The 17,968-nt window shown below is 38.1% G+C and overlaps 1 protein-coding gene and 1 long non-coding RNA gene across 4 annotated transcripts in view; one reads left to right on the forward strand and one right to left on the reverse strand.

Annotated features, from left to right (window-relative positions):
* Positions 1–17,968, reverse strand: part of CDK14 (cyclin dependent kinase 14) — a 553,564-nt gene that overhangs the window by 105,080 nt on the left and 430,516 nt on the right. For all 3 annotated transcript variants that reach the window (XM_033088529.1, XM_033088527.1, XM_033088530.1), the window contains one exon: positions 17,376–17,424. In XM_033088529.1, coding sequence (XP_032944420.1) covers positions 17,376–17,424 — 49 coding nt within the window. The remainder of the gene's footprint in view (positions 1–17,375; positions 17,425–17,968) is intronic.
* The window catches only part of LOC117012345 (uncharacterized), a 49,383-nt gene that overhangs the window by 10,163 nt on the left and 21,252 nt on the right, over positions 1–17,968 (forward strand). The window contains exon 2 of the long non-coding RNA XR_004421157.1: positions 12,735–12,802. This is a non-coding gene — a long non-coding RNA (uncharacterized LOC117012345). The remainder of the gene's footprint in view (positions 1–12,734; positions 12,803–17,968) is intronic.

A 17,968-nucleotide genomic window follows, 5' to 3' on the forward strand; every position in this document is an offset into this window, starting at 1 on the left:
ATCCCGGAGCAGCCTAATGGGGTACTTCTGGCTCATGGTCTCTACCAAGGCTACAGTCAAGCTGATGTCCAAGGCTACAGTCATTTGAAGGTTAATGGGACCTGGTGAATCCACTCCCAAAGTGGCTCATTCACGGGGCTGCAGGCAGGAGACCTTAGTTCCTCATCCCGTGGGACTACTGTTCACGTGACATGGCAACTGGCTTCCCTAGGGCCCGTGATCAGAGGGTGGTGGTGGTGGCAGGGGCATCGGAGCTAAGATGGGAGCCTCAATCTTTTATAACTCAACCTCAGAAGTAATGTGTCATCATTGCTGCTGTATGCTATTGGCCACCAAGACCAATCCTGGTACAATATGGGAGGGACTACAGAAGGATGTAAAGACTAAAAGATGGGGAATCACTGAGCGCCATCTTGAAGACTGCTGAACCAAGCTGATGATTATAGAGGATATCTGTTTTTTAAATTGTGGTAAAATATATGTAACCTAAAATTTGCCATTTTAACCATTTTTAAGTATACAATACAGTGTATATGCCAATTCAGTGACATTAGTTATATAATGCCAATTCAGTGGCATTAATTATAGTCACAATATTGTTCAACCATTACCAGTATCTATGCTATTTCAAAACTCTTTCATCACCCCAAACAGAAATTCTATACTACTTAAACATATTAAAATGTTATTAAAATAATCTGACAATAATATTAAGGTAATTTTTGGAAAGTAGAAAAACAATCACCCAAAATTCTACTGTCTTAACACCACTATTTTCATGTTATATTATTTTTTAGTCACAGTTCACAGATAGAATTTTAGAGTTAACATGATTATGTGTATAATTTTTCATTTTATTTTTCAGAAAACATGGAACTTTCCGTATGTTTTCAGAATCTTCATAATACCATCATAACCTTGTTGTGTAATATTACACTGGGTTAGGGAATCATGATTTATTAAACTTTTCCCCGTTCCCTTAATCTTGGTTAAATTGGTACCAAGTCTTCTTCCTAAAAATTAATAAAATTAATATAAAGAAATGAGAATATGTGGGCAACTAGATTTTTAATCTGTTGATTTATTTCCTCGGGAGAAACACCAAGGAGTGAAATTACTAGGTCAAAAACTTAATTGCTCTGGCTTCCTGTTGGAAGACAAGTGACCCCCACTGTAGCCTATGAGGCTGTTCCTTTGTCTCCAGGCTGCAATCTCACGTCTGCACACTCTCCTCACATTCACTATATCCTTAACCACTGGGTATCTTCTTTCTTCAACCCCTGTTTCTTGAGTGCCTATTGTGTGATGGGCTCTGTTGTAGGTGTGAAGGGTAGAAAAGTAAAGAAAATAGTTGAAATCCCAGGGCTCACAGCTTGCCAATGCTAGTCCTTTGGATCACATTGCCCTGTTTTATTGTTTTCACGCACTACCACTCTCAGAGGTGGCTTTGTTTATTTGATTACTTGTGTATTGTCCCTGATGCTCTAGACGGTAAGCTCTATGAGAATAAGAACCTTGTCTGTGCATTCCCAAGCACCCAGAACATTTAGATGACGCTAAATTAAATTTCTTGAATGTGCCACGGTTAAATATCTGTATGGCTTTTAACACGGTTCCCTAATGTTTTCCACGTTGTTTCCCAGTTCCCAGTGCCATCAGCAGTGAATAAATGGGCCCATTTCTCTATAACCTCGCCAGCACCGGCGTTTAAGAGGAGGAGGCTGTGGATCCAGGGAAACAGGTGCTAGTGAAGCATAGTTTGAGGAAGATGATAGAAAACGCTGACGCCGTCTTTGGATTTTTTTAAATATTGCATTAAAATGTTATTTATACAGTTTACTTATTTATTTATTTTTTTTTGGGCATCACCTTAAATTCGGAACCCAAAGAGAATGCCTTACCTGCCTCAGTGTAGTCTCAGCCCAGCTATGTACAAAATGGCAAATGGGGGATACATTTATAGATTTGCTCTAGAGGCTAGAATATAATTGAAGACAGAGAAATAAACTGTCTAAAATAAGCTTAACCGTTCCTATCAGAAATATATGGAAAACTATTTGAGAGTTATTTTCAGGATTAAATGAGATAATGCAGAAGAAGCATTTGGCAAGCTGCAGCCACATCCATGGGTGCCATGAACAAATGCAGCTGTTGGTGTTTAATAATAAACATTACTGCTACTTCTCCACCACTTCCATACGTGTCCAAAAATGAAACTGACCCTACTAAATGCAGTAAAAGGAGTATTTTAAGACTAATATTCTTTCCCAAATCATAGTATATCCCTGAAAATCCTCATTGGGAGACTTACAACTAGTGGAATAAATGGGAGGATTGAGGGCCTTAGTAACTTACACACAAAAGGTCTCATACTTTTTAAATGCTCACTACAATAAAATGATAGAGCACCTTAAGTAAACATATTTTCAGTATTAGTTCACATAAAGATCAAGACATTTTCTTAATAGACACACTTGAGGATCTGCCTCTCAATGTTAAGATTCTGTAAATGTGTTTTGCTGTGTTACACACCAAGGTATCTTCCCCACTTTGCCAGTCTCCCCTTTACTCCAATTATGTTTGTGCTCTTTCTAAATGTCCAATGTCAGTCTCATTTCATGGCTCACCCTGATTTGTTCCCATTTCCCTGGCCTGTATTACATGTCTTGATTTCCTCCTGCTGAGCAGGCACTAAGGTGTTGATCTCAAGCCCAGAATTATCGAGACAACAGTGAGAAAGCATGTCTTCTACTCAGCCATCCTCATTCGTCTTTTCTTGTCCCAACCGTTCTATTCAAATATTCACCCCCAAATGGGGTGACTCACAGTCATCTGAACCAGGGCACGCAGAGCTGTAGAATATCAAACTGACATCTATTACTAGAATTCTGAGTAACTGTAACATGTGTTTGGAGAGGATTACTGTAATTTCATACGTGGCTGGGGCTGATGCTAAAGTTAGTATGGAGAAAACATTTTTATTTTTTGTTGTGTTTTAGTTTTGCAATTCAAGGCCTGGAAAATAACTTATTCTACTCTGTGATGTGATGTATGCTACAAATACGAGAACCCATTAGAGATTTTTAAACTTATAGAAAAATATATGTCATACATTTCTATCACAAGATATCATTTCCTCCTACAATAGAAAGTATAATTTAAAGAGCGATTTTTAGCAACAAATTTGCTGGGTGTATTCCAACTCAAGGAGAGCTAAGAACTGGTACCCCATATACTTCTCCGAGTTCCAAGCCCTTGCCTTTGACAATCCATTTCTTCTGTCTTATTAACTAGATGAACCTGCATACTTGTATAATGGTATCTCTATTATCAAATAGCCTAAAGTGTTCTTGGAGTTTGCAAACAGCTGTTCCCAATACAAAAATAGTTGCTACATTATGGAGACTTCAGTAGATAACGCCCATGTCCATTAACAGAAAGCCTGCAAGGCTTAGAATGGCATGGCACTGACTTTGTGCATGGGGGCCCAGTCCTAAAGCCCATTACTAACAAGGTATTGACAAGAAGGTATTGACCTGATCCTTCTCTATCTGGCTTTGCTGTGCCTTGTGGTATGGGGATGCCGATGCTTTCCCAAGAGGCGGGTCTCTTAAGGAACACTGTGACCACCAAACACCCCTGCTTTCCTCTCTCATCGTGTGGAGGAGGTTATGGATCTGGGGACATGGGTGCTACAACGGGGGGTTTGATGGTGAGCAGAGAATAGGCTGAAGCTGTCTTTACTAAACGTGAGTACAACCTTTGAGTTGCACATTCCTTTATTCCTGCCTTAACTCTATGTCTGGCTTTTTATAGGAAATGATTTGTAATGGAAGGGTGCCATTGTATAATCATGGCTTAAAGCAACCCCAAGTGCTAGAGGTGGCATAAGTGCTAGAGCTGTTTATCTCTTTGAGCACTAATTCTATCTTTACAGCTGAAATAAAAGAAAGACATATGAATAGCATTAAAAAGCTGCACATTTATTATCATCTGGGGTCTAACTACTTCTAATTGCCAGGTATGCGTAGTAAGAGTGTTTTTAGACATGGATGGAACATGAGGCAGAAGCTAATGAGTGGCAAGACACAAACCATTATACAAAAGTCTCTATGTCTTAAAACCAACGATATCAGCATAATGTAGAAAACTGAAAATGTGCATATACAGATCATGTGTAAAGATATGGAAGCATTTAAAAAAATTATTACTTGGGAACTTACAAGAAATTTTTCAAAAGCATATTGAGGTCACTTCAGAATGGCTTTATTATTAGTCAATGTAAATAATTATTTTATCTATCTATCTATCTATCTATCTATCTATCTATCTATCTATCTATCTATCTATCTATCTATTGAAAGAAAGAGAGGGAGAGAGGGAGGGAGGATCCAATTTAGGAAATATGCTAACTTGTGTCCAATTTGTATGCAGCTTGACAGCTTTTAGCACATTTTCCAAATTTGTTTCTATGTTTAGCAAAAGCTAGATATAAAGAGGTGACTGAGCTTAGACAGCGAAATGGCCAGTGCCCTTAGAATCAGAGCTGCCGAAATGTCACGCTTTGAAACTCCATTCTGGATACCCAAGGGAGATATGTTCAATAGTCAACAAAATCGAAGAATTTGAAAATTGAAAATCTCTCAGATGTTCTGAGAGGGAAAATCCTGGGGCCAAGTCGGAGGATTTGGATTTAAGCCTACAGCTATATGAGAAACAAACAAGGAAGAGAATAAAAGCCTGGGCAGTAGGTTTTTTGCTAAAAAATCAAGTCCACCTCACAATATATTTTGGTAAAACATTTGTTATAAACTGACCAGAAGTCATGCTCTATTCTACTATCCAATTTGGTAGCCACAAGCCACATATGACAATTTAAATTTAAATTAATGAAAATTAAGTATGATAAAAAAATTCAGTTCCTTAATTGCACTAAACACATTTTAAGTAACTCATTAGCCATATGTGGTGAGTAGCTACCAGAGTGACAGTGCAGACATGGAATATTTCCACCAATGCATATGCTCTACTGGACAGTGCTGCTCTATTAGCCTGAAAAGATCTGCTGTAGCTTCCAGAAATTTCTAAAAATTTTAAAAATAATTGTGTAGTGTATACACTGGGAGGATTGGGTTCTTTAAGTGAAGAGTAGAGATTAGATTGAGAGAATCATGAATGTAGCTATAGAGAAGAGGGCCGGGTCAGGGATCACCTCAGAGATGTGCTGGCCGGTAAGGGAAGGAGCCTAAAATCATGATGGATAGAAAACGTCTCTGTGGAAATGTTTTCCACTTCCTTGGGAAAAATAACAGACATTAGAATTCTTTCAGGGGTCACAACCAAAAAGTAAGGGATATAAGGAAGCTGAATTCTAAGGCAGGAGAGGAAAAGCCTCATCTGACCACCAAATAAAATTAGAACTGTGGGTATGACTCAACTCAGATTCTAAACTTCAGTTCAGGGTGACAAGAAATGAGAGACAAATGGAAAATCCCATTTGTATTCATCTTTATAAATAAAATGATGTGCTTAGTTCCATTTGGAGGCAAAGGCATGGAACCTGGGGTAGTCCTTACTTACGTAGCCTCCAAGATGGCTGAGCCAAATCATAAAAATATTTTCCATGGCAGACAGAGATGGACAATCAAAGCATGAGGCAGCTCAGGCTTCTCTGCTAGAGATATTTGACTTGTTTTGCTGAAGGAAAAAAAAATCAGTTGCTTATCTCATATTTTACGAGGTAAGTAGCTATCTTCTTAACTTTCCCCCCCACCAGAACATGCTGCCCTCTACAGGCCACATGGATATACACATGCGTAAATATATGCATAAATAAGGGTTCAGTTATATCCAAATTAATAGGATCTGCAAAGGTACGACAGAAAAGAGGAGGGGTGGTTGGTTATATCTGTTGTCTGAAGCCTAATCAACATTTATAAGCCTCTAATAAACCTCTGACATACATATGAGAAATCATAAATAGGACTATAGTCCTATTATGGCATTTTCCCTGAGAAACTTAGCTGTGTTGGCAGTCATTTTTCTTTCGTTTTAACTGGACAGAAGAGGACGTGGAAGAAAGAGGAAGAATGGTTGATAGGGTTTAAAAGCTTTTACTAACATCTCCAAAGTTTATCAGTTTTGATCTAAAACTCGATATATTAAAACTAGGCTCTGTGTTGGGAAATAAAAGGCAATGCATTTAAAGGAATACAGTATACATTATTTTATTCCTGCTAAGAGTTTAATTTTTTAAACGTTGGCTGCAGTGAAGTGGTCAGAATCTGGGCTCAGAAATGAGAATTACTCTTTATCTTTACTTCAAATCGATTCTTCCACAACAGTTATGCCATAAACACACACACACACACACACACACACACTCTCTCTCTCTCTCCCACATACACACATGCACATGTACATACACACAGCTGGTGTGTTTATTGGTTTCGCCACTAAAGGATTTAGCTGGACAAGCATCACAAAGATGGTGGCTGATTTAATTGAATTTATGATCAAATGTTTTCCATTGCAGGAAGAGTGGGAAATCACTTATGGGGAGATTTAAATAATTTAAGGGACGTTCTCTATTTGGCATTGTGTTTGTCTATCAAGTCTTGAGGGATTAAATACAGCTGAGGACTAGCAGAGAATTCACATACAAATACACAAAGATACGCTGTCTAACAATGCAACGTAGGCCAGAATATTGGTTCCTTTGCGTTACTATTTGTATTCATTCATATCTAATTTATAGTCTGAGTAATAACATCAATACACATATATACTCAATGTTAAGACTTCAATTGTAAATTGCTACTACATTTTTCTGAGATCTTAAAATTGTCAAAATATCTAAAAATGTTCTTTTAGATAAGACAAAAAAATTGATTTGGGGATCGTACACATGTGTTTAAGGCATTTTAGTGTATCTTTGTTGTTGTTAAAGACATAATGAAATCTACTGTTAACATCACCCCCATGATGGATGTAACAGAGTAACGTGGGATTTGTGCCTTAGGGTCTGGTCTTGATTCAGTGTTTCGAAGACAAAGGCCAGTTATCTTTGGAGACACTCCCCCACCTATTTTCTCCCCAGTGATGACAGGTATACCAAACCACGCTCCCAGCCTTTATTCATTGTGTTTCTACATATAAGTCACCTACCTTACCCATTTAAAAGCCATTAAGAGCAAGAATAATTATTTTCATTCTCACCATGGAAATCTCTAGGTCAAGTGGACACCTAGGCCCTACACACCTGGTTTAGGCTTACCCTTCAGTTCATGTACAGAGAACATTATGGAAAAGGTCTAACAGACACTTTGAATTTGGTAACAGTGTTTGTCTACAAGTTTCTTTCAATCTAATTAGTAAAACTGTCTAATAAATGTGTTTCAAGACTTAGTAGGATAAACCACAGTTTCACATTAATTATGTACAATGCTATTTATTAACATATGACTCTTAGGAACTGTTGGGGAAGGGGCAATCTTGTTTCTGCACAAAAAGTATTTTTTAAAAATGATCTGGTGACCAAATAGCTCAGCACCTGCTCCTAGAAAGGTAGAAGGAATATTCCAGAAGATGTCTGAGGAAGCTGCATAGCCGTGGTATTCGTGTTCAAGGAAAGTTGCGTATTTAGAATTGAATGAAACTCTGACTGGCAGGGGAGGGCAGGTTGTGCTGAAAAACAGAAGGGAGGTAAGCTCCTTTGCCAGAGGGGCCTCGTCACACCCATACCTTATTAAACCCTCACTAAATCCTGCCAAGGGTTTTAAAGATTGAAAAACTGGGGCTCAGAGTTTTTCCAGAGTGAGCTTCCAGAATATTACACGATTCAGTAGTGGATCTAGGATGGGAACTTGGCCCCTATGACACCAAAGATTATACTGGTTTTAATCATTTTCTTGCCATTTGTGTCAATAACGGGCGTTTGCAGACTTCCTCTTTTCTATTCTTTTGTGGTTCGTATCAATGGTATTTATAGTCTGCGGATTCTTACATGGTCAGTAGGACCACTATATACACAGTGGATGTTGGACGCACACATCAACAGGAATAGTCTATTAACTGTATGTTCACCAATGAGCCCCAGTTTTATAGAAAGTCTCCCCAAATGATGAGGGGGTACCCGTTGTCCCCACAAATGACTGGGCCTCGTGTCCAATCCTAATTTTCATAATAAGCAACCAAGAGAAAGTGTGAAGTGGGTATCAGTGGGTACGAAAGATGACGTTAAAATCATCTCTTTCTCCAACGACTTCTCATGTTCATTTTAATTTTGAGGCTGACAATTCATTAAATTCATAAACATCTTTCTTAATCAAAAGAAAATCATATAAACAAATGTTGAGGAAAGGGATCTTGTATCTGGTGTTTCTTGTAAATAAAAAGCAGTGAAGACTTCTGCATTTCTGTTCATGCTTCACTTTGTAAAATGTGGTAATTTTCAATGTTCTGAAGCTGAAGAATTAACAAATGTCCCCACAGGGGCCCAGGGGAGGCTTATTTAGAAAATAGAGCCCCTCTCAATAGCATCTCCTTATGTGGTGAAGAGGAAGCTGAGCCATGACTATATTTTCTGAGTAGAGTTAGGGGAGATCAAGGGGGCCGGGAACAACAGCAGAGAGGTGAATTCTTAAGGGAGTTCAAAAAGGGGAGAGAGCTGTGTGTCTAACCCCTAGCAGTTTGCAACAGAACAGAGAGAGAGAAAAGGAGAAAGAGAAAGGAATAGAGAGGCTTGCAGCCGGCAGTGCCCCTCAGGAGGGAACCGTGTGGCTTCTAGAGGGGAGGAGGGGAAGGCATGTCTGCTTGATGTGCTTTGATGCTTCCACTATTCCCTCTGCAGATTTATTACACTTATTTGGTCCTCCAGCAAGTGTAACAAACTTCTCAGAGTACTATTTACAAATAAAAGACAAGGGTGAGAAGCAAAAATACAAAGCAAGTTCTCTGGACACTCGAGTGCAAAATGCAAGGACTCTAGAGCTTGGGATTTCCAAAGCAGTAGACATCCCCACTCGTCTTACACTGGTGGGCACTGAAAATAAACTAATAGCTTACATGTTGATGGACAGCTGTGCTGCCCAATATGGTAGCTAAGCATGTGGCTGTTTACATTTAAATTCATTACATTTAAATAAAATTCAAAATTCTGTTCCTAAGGCACATTGCAAGTGCTCAATAGCCTCAGGGGGCTACTGGCTGCTGCAGTGGGCAATGCAGACATAAATATTCATCACTGGAGAAGACTATGGGACAGCACTGATTGAGAGGGGACAGAAATGTGAGGCCAACTTTTTAGTTTTATCAGAGACTGTGAGCTTTCCTGGGAACCATCTCTTTTTTTCTCTATGCTGGGGGTGGAAAATAATTTCTTCCATACACATTAGTCTGAGGCTACCTAATGTGAACCAGGCAACGTGGAACCATCACAGTCCACCTGATGAGCCAGGCAAAGCGGCCTGTGTGTGACCCGGGGAGGGCTGGTTTGTCCCTCTGCTCTGCTTCACCCTCTGACTCATCACTGAATATAGGAAAGCTTAGCACTCACTTGTGGAAAGCACAGTAGCCCCAAAGACGTCCACGTGCCCATCCCTGACGCCTGTGAATATATTACCTTTCTGGATGTAATGAAGGTTACAGACCTTCAACTAGAGAGATTATCCTGAATTACACAGGGGGCCCTTCGAAGCAGAGAACTTTCGCCCCTTGGAGGCAGAGGGAGAGGGCAGAAGGGGGAGTGAGAGAGACTGGAAGCATGAGAAAGCCTGCGGCACTGCTGCTGGTTTGCAGAGGAGTGGGCAGCATGGGGAGGCACACAGGTGGCCTTCGAGAGCTGGGCAAGCCTCCCAGCTGACAACCAGCCAGGACACAGAGGCTCAGCCTGATGATCGCCAGTAACTGGATGCTGCCAACAGCCTAAAGGAGCCTGGAAACAGATTCTCCCCTAGAGCCTCCCGCAGAGCCAGGCCTACCAACACCCGGAATTTGGCCTTGTGAGACCCAGATCAGAGAAACCAGCTGAGCCCATGGTGACTCTGCCCAACAGAACTGTGAGATAATACCTTTGTGGCGTTACACCAATAAATTTGTGGGAATTTGTGATTGCAGTCACAGAATACAAACGCACCGTTTTATATTTTGGAGAAGCAGAAGAATTTCTTCAGTTCACACGTCTAGAATCTGTTTTGGGGAACAGTTTGAGAAAGTCTAATTCTCTTGGCCTCCTTTCAGGGAAAGGTACGGCCCAGCTGCTCCTGGAAGCTCTGAGCCACTTCAGGAGCATGGTTGGGTTTTATTCCTTAATGAGCTGGATGGCAGAAGGAAGGTATTAGCTGCACCATAAGAGTGTACTTTTGGATGAGGAATCCAACACATAATAAGAAACAATGGCTGTTGCCAACTTCTAGGCCTGGCACGTTCTACCAATTAGTGAGAGAGTAGACGGATATTTTCTGTCTATCAGAAGGGGAACAAAAAAACTTGCACCGGACCGATGACAAACAGCACAGGGACTACCCTGGGACACCACCAGGGGTTATTAATGACCAGAGACTTCTTCTCTTCAGAAAGAAAGACATGGACAAGAAATCTGGCAATGACACAAAATGACAGAGGATAATCTTGTGGGAGCTGTGTGACAAACAGGTGACAAAACTCACTGCTAGGGTCTGAGTGGGTGGCTGGCAGGCTTGTCATCTCTAACACTGAGATGGTCACAAACCCACTTTATCCAAACGGCGTACTACCCAGCAGTGGAGAGGTGGGAGGCCAGCAGGTGGGTGATCAGCCTGCTGTGAACACTGTTTGGTAGGGTTTGAGGAAGTCAGGCTTATACTCCATCCCAGCTCTTCAGATGCCTAAGAGCTAGACTGAGACGGAATGACAGCAGTTCCCAGAACGGATCTCTCCACCCAAAGTTGTAGTGAAAACAAAATAAAATCACATAAGCCCACTCAAATACCAGGGTTTTTAAATTGGTAATATTTCTTTCATAAGATTCTCTTAGTCACCCCAATAAACTAATTAAAAAAAAAAGATTCACTCCTGGGGCATACATTCCAAGTTATAATTTTCAATAGCATTGATCATTTGACCTCACTGCGCAAATTTTTTATGTCAAGCTATAGAATGGAGATGTTATCATCTCTGATTACCTCCCAAGGTTGTTATAAGGATATGAGGATGTGACAACATAGTTGAAAGCAAATTCTATATTGCCAAAGGCTGTCCACAGTTAATTACCACTCAGTCCCCGCACAGCTATGACTGTGGGGCAATGAGTGTATGGTAGGCCTTTGACTAGGAACATTTCACGTGTTATCACATTTAAGCTACCATTAGTGAGCAGGATTAGGCCTCTGGCAAACGTGCCAGCTTTCTCTGGGATAGCTTTCTTTGGGTCCTCCTGGCATTTGCCCCAAACTGTATTGTCGGACAGACCTTTATGCTGTCTACTTTGAGGCTCTCTAGGACTCCCACCAAAGCCTGGAAAGCAGTTCCTATTCTATAACCTACTATTTTTCCCTTTCAAGAATCCACTCTGCAGTTTTCTAGAAGAACTGCTCTCTGTTAGGTGGCAAGCGGTTTAATGGATCTGATAAACATCTCACCTACATAATGCTTTCAGTATCTGAACTATGGTTCATTCTTGTGAAAATGAACGTCCCTAGAAATTGCTCTGAACTGTGACTTTCAAGCAGGCAGGTGACACTTTGTGGCCTCCAAACGTTACCATGTGTGACTGTCCAAGGTCAGGACAAGAGACCTGCTTGGATCTGATTGTCCAAGGGTTGAAAACGATATTTTCAAGGGTGTGTTGAGGAACTACACCCCACATAGCCTCCTAATGCTGGAGGTGAATCCACAGAACAGGGCAGTTGACAATTGATGATACAGCTCATCCTTTGAGTGAAGAGAATGGAATCCCACAATGTCTGCTTCAGAGCTTGTGACCTCAATAAAGCCATCACAAAAAAAGTGCATTGATGATGTAAAGAATAATTTCTTTGAAAATATTGTGAGAAGAAATCTCCAGGCACTAAATAAATTAAAACTGTGACTTTGAAGTAAATAGAATTATAACAAAAATGATCAACAATGAAAAAAATTGTGAAAGCGGAGAAAGATGATTTAAAGATCTGGCTTAACTCAACTGCGCCTCCTAGTGTCAGTAACCATTCTTACCTTTCTCTAACATTTCTGAACAACTGGTAAAGAAATTGAAAGCTCCAACTTACTTGGCAATATACTATTACTTTAGAAAATTTGAGATCAACCTAGAATAAGGTAGAGTAAGAAAACAGGGCTTCTTGGTTTCTTGAGAAGGTCAGTTGATTTGAATCTTAATGGTAAGCAATTAAATACGATGAGGAGATTACTATAGTAGAGAACCAGTAACCTAAATATACAGTGATATTTGTTATTTTTCTAAATATTTTAAATACGTTTTCTTTTATTCACATGTAACACAACTTTCTAGCAAGTCACCTTTAAAATATATATTGGAAGTTATCAAATTCGATAAAATAGTCAAGGAAAGTTCAAGAACATAAAGTTAGGAAACATTTCTAAATCTTCTAAATTAGGGTTTGTGACTCTGTTGCTACATTCAAATACACACAGGTAAACGTTTTCTTCTCTATTTTTGTATCTCCATAAAGGTAGCTTCCTTAGAATGTCTCTGTGTTTATCACATGTTTCAAAGTATCATTTTTTTTAATTCATAGGAGAAATCCAGATGGATTGAACCAACAAGAAGGATTCTAAGGAGAACTAGAGCACGTGGGAGGAACAGGTAGGACAGGTCGGCCTGTATCTATTCAAGTCTGTAGACTGGGTTCTGCTTATCAGCGACGAGCTGGGTTTTCTAATCTGTCTTCTGTGATTTTGGTGGTTTATCCTTAGTTTTCTTTTTGCTACTTTCAAACCTCGAAAACTGTTCAGCTGTTATAAAGTTCCAAAACAAGCAAATGTGTTCCTGGAATCCTACGCTTAACTTTGCTGGAGAACATACACTAAGGCTTTTTCTCCAGCCAAAATAATAAAAGGTCTTTAAAGTGGCTGAAATTCTTGGTTGATTGCACATACGTGCCAGTGTCAGACAACTATAAATAGAGAGATTTGGAAGAAAAATAGGGAGAGTCTTTACAGCGCCAATGAAATAAAAGAAAGTTTTGAAGGCAGTCAGAAAACAGCACATGTATTTATAAAATTACGATTTTTGTCCCTTTAGTCCAAAATCCGCTTTGAGTAGGAACAGCCCACCCAGATCATGCATGGCCAATATAAGGGAAGAAAACCACTTTCTTTTCTTTACTAATATATGTTTATTATTCTCAATCCTATAATTAAGGTTTCTTCTTTATATTATCCTTTTGAGTTTACGCATCTGCTAGATCTTTTGATATTTTTCTCCCATCAGTGCTTTGTTTGCCCAGAATACTAAAAAGTCCTTCAAAGGATAAAATTATGCCCATGGTTACTGATATAAATGAATTCAGCAGGGAATTGCCTGGGTTACCTAGGGCAGATTTGGTCCCCAAATAGTCTGGGTCACATGTTAGTTACAGCCGTTCAAAGGGACTTGAGGATTCATTTCTCAAGAAATTCTTAATCTCTTAGGCAGGTTAACGTATCCACTTGCTTTAATATGTGAGTTAATATATATTTTAAAAGACATTGTTACTTAATTTTGAATAGTGACTTGCTTCTTTATATTAACCTACCCTTTTATTAACCCATCTAAACTGAACTCAGATTAGTTCTTGCAAATGAGTTCAATCTATTTTGAATCTATTACTGCTGTACAAGAGAATTTACTAATTGCTTCAGTTTTATAATTGTGCTGTTGACAAACAAATTAGTCAGCAGCAATGGAGAAAGCCAGAGCTGGCTTAATAGTGTTTAAATGCAGTTCTTCCAAATCTAGACCTCACTCTGAAGTGAGAAATGTTGAAATGTCATGAAGGTTGCTGGGTCACAAGTCCATTTGGAGGAAGAATCAATAACATAATTAATGTCTCTGAATTCTCAGTGCTCTCTAAATTGCAGTGGGTTCAAACTGGCTAGAGGCTATAGCTTGGCTCTAAGGATTCAGTATGTAACACTGGGATACCAGAAAGTAATATTTTTTAATAATATTTTTAGCGATGATTTTATTACTGTTTTCCAAAATAAATCCTAAGGCAACAAAAATAAGACTTAGGAGGCCATAAAAATAGCATGGTTCTAAACAAGTTATGTTTATAATTTAAAAATTTTACCTCAAGCTCAGCTTTTAATATTTTACCTAAAATATTTTAAAAGTAATCTAAAGTTGGGATTCAGTTTATTAAATAACTTTGAATTAATTCTAATTTTTTAAAAAAGCATATGTGATGGTAGAGATTTAAAAAAAAATCATTGACTACAATTCTGATTATAAACTGATTATAAACTGATTATAAAACTGATTATAAAACTGATTATAAACTGATTATAAAAACTACATGAAAACATAATATTTCCTTCGGTATTTTAGACCTTGTTTTTGGTAGAAAATTCATAAATCCTATGTTCACGGAAAATGCAAAAACAAATCAAATACCTCTATAGTGATATCTTAAATAGAAACTGTATTCTTATTTTGTGAAAAATAATATTCTGAAGAATTCTTATTAGCCCTCAAAAGCACATTTACTCATATTTAGCATCTTTTAAGAAAATTTTAGAGAACTGAGCACGGTGCACATAGTTTTTAAAATTTCCAAAACAGCACTACCAGAGGATTGTACATCCTGATTTTTGTTAATGCAATTAACTACTTTTGTTGTGACATAATCAATACCTCTCAGAGAAAGAAAAACATCAGGTTGTAAGTGGTCACACTGAAGATAAACAATGCAAAGTTGAACATTACTTCAATTTTCTTTTTGTTTTTGGAAGCCATGAAATAACCTAGCGAAATAAGTCGGACAGAGAAAGTCGAGAACCATATGATTTCACTGATATATAGCATATAAAACTGAAAACAACAAACGAACAAGAGAAATGAAGAAACAAAAACTCATAGACACAGGCAATAATTTAGTGGTTACCAGAGGGTAAGGGGGGGTGGGGAGTGGTAGAAGAGGATAAAGGGGATCCAATATATGTTAATGGAAAAGAGAACTGACTCTGGATGGTGAGCACACAATGTGATATATCCATGATGTATTACAGAATTGTACACCTGAAATCTATGTAACTTTACTAACAATTGCCACCCCAATAAACATTAATTTTTAAAAAAATGAAAGAAATAACCTAGTCTCTCCTGGGATAAAGTAATGGAAATGGACCAAAGTATCTTCTCTGAGAGGTGTCCCACTAGTCTCTGTGAAATGGTTGAACAAGAAAGGCCATTCATTGGGGCATATACAGAGGGTGCCCCCAAAAATGTATACATATTTTAAGAAAGGAAAGTGTATTAAAATTGTAATACTCAATATATACCGATAACAAAAGGTGAATACAAGTCACATTTGACTTCTGCAATTACAAGAGGTGCTCAAAGTGGTTACCATCAGCGTCCAGACAGTTCTGATTACGGCAAACTGCTCCTTGAGCAACGTTGACCAAAGTGTCCACTTGTATACAATTTTTTGGCACCCCAGGTATGTTAGAGTACCTATGATGGCGGATGCTGAATAGAAGTCGCTAAAAGGGACGAATGGAGTGGGCCACGTATAAATGGCGAGGGATCATATCCACAAGAAGACAGTGGAAGAAATATCACAGCATTGTTCCCAGACCTCCCCCATCTTTAGTCAATGATTCTAAGTGGATGAGAATTGCCATATATGTTTTCCTGGGTAATTTGGAGGCCATTCTAGCTATGTCCCTCTGAAGGAAGGAAATTCAGAGTTATCCAAATTGGAGGCTATTCTCCACAAATGCTAGTATGAGTGGATTTGCCAGATTTCCCTGTTACTTCAAAGATAGGGTTAGCGATTCAACTGCTTTATCAAGAATTGTTTCATAAAGTGGTTACCTTGTTGAAAAAAACGTATCAAGCAGTGATGAGAGAAGAATGTGTTTGATCATTTCATTAAGGTAGGAACTGTATACTGTATACATTACCTGGTATACGAAAACATTTTAAACTGTGTTAGACCACGGATCAGTTAAGTGGAGGGGGGTAAAGTTAAAAGGGTGAGGAACACACAAAGAATGTTCCAGGCAAAGCGCATGCCTCCCTCCATAGTAGGGAGACTCTAGATATTAAGAATTGACTCTTCAAATGGCAAGTGCAAAGCCTTAAATTAGACAAAACTAATTATACCAGAATGTTCTTCTAAGTATGAATGGACTCAAAATAAATTGCCAAATCTTCCAAATAAACCACTGTAGAATTTAATGTAGTCTTTCCATGAGTTCCTTACAATAAACTGTCTACTCTATCTACTGACAGCATCAACTAAAGGTATTTTTATTATAAAAAGTTTTTTTTCTTACTTTTTATTTTCATAACTGATGATATCTAAAATTAAAATGTCATAACAGTAAAAAGTGAGACAATAATGCTAAATTCCCTATAGACTAAATTTTGTTATGACAAATTATAGTTTATCAAATTAGTTCCAGTTACCTTTTTCCCAGCATAATGCTTGAAATGTGATACCCCCAAGAAAACTAGTGACTCTGTTACTCTGCTTTCCAACTTTTAATGATTTACTAACAGGTTGGCTTGCAATAAAAGACCTCTGAATAAATTGAGAAATTCAGATCTACAGATTTCATCAAATTTCGAAGCCAATAAATAAACCTATTTCAACAAGTTGAAATGAGAGAATAAAAATTAAATAAATGGAGTACATATACTTTAAGTGATATATGTACTTCGTTTCCCAATAAGGCTTAGGGGAAAAAAATAGATGAATAGAAAAAATCTGAAAGATCAATTTTATCTAACTCAAAGGTTGTCATCAACTTTACTTAGATTAGAAAGTCAGTCATTATATTGTACTTAATAAATGCTATTTTGTTGATGCTAAAATGTTTCTTGGAATCTAGTTACAAGAAGACTGAGCACGGTGAATTTTAGGATTTACAACTCTGAAGCAATGCCACATAGCTCTAGGAACCCAACAGTGTTGGTTCGTACAACAGTGTTGGTTCAAGGCTGAACATGGGCTGGCACACAGGGCTTAATAACTGGTTAATGGTTAAATGAATGGATGAATGAATAATTGGATGTATAAATAAAAAAGATGTCATGACAATTTATCAGGAGAGTTTTAAAATTTGTGCACGCATGAGAGAGAGAGAGAGAGAGAGAGAGAAAGAGAGAGAGAGAGAGAGAGAGAGAGAGAGAATGAGTACAGAGTACAATCTGTATAAAGACTTACTTATTCCATGCTTGTCTAAGGTTTTTAGAGCTGTACACGGTAAAGCGCTCTGAAATAAAAAAGAAAAAAGGATAAACAATTTTTGTTTCAAATGTACAAATTGCAAACGTGTTTTAAAAAATCAGCTCTTAAAAAGGTAGTGATCGGTTTAGTCCTATTATGCTAGCCAACACAGGTCTTCACTTTTACATGGGACAGTTACGAAGAGTAAAATAGGAAGCTCTTAACAATGAAGCATTATTTTCTTTTGTTTAGAGTGATTTGTTTCATAATGTGGTTTCCTAGTGATTATTTCTTAGAATAAGTTTTACGTGAGTTGGAAAAAAATGTAAATTCCAAACCTCTAAACTTTAATTAGATTTATAGGAGAATATTGATACATCAGTCGAGTGAGAATATGGATACATCAGTCAAGTGTTTTCTCTATGAAAAAAGATATCTCTGACCAAATACAGTAATGTTGGCTCTCCTTTCATACACCATATGGTATTTACACATGTGCAAAGCCAAACTACCAATATCCTACAATGTATGTTTATTTACATTTATCATTGAACAACCTTTATTATATATTTTAAATTAAAACATAACAT

Source organism: Rhinolophus ferrumequinum, chromosome 20 (assembly GCF_004115265.2).
Source record: "Rhinolophus ferrumequinum isolate MPI-CBG mRhiFer1 chromosome 20, mRhiFer1_v1.p, whole genome shotgun sequence".
Taxonomy (NCBI): domain Eukaryota; kingdom Metazoa; phylum Chordata; class Mammalia; order Chiroptera; family Rhinolophidae; genus Rhinolophus; species Rhinolophus ferrumequinum.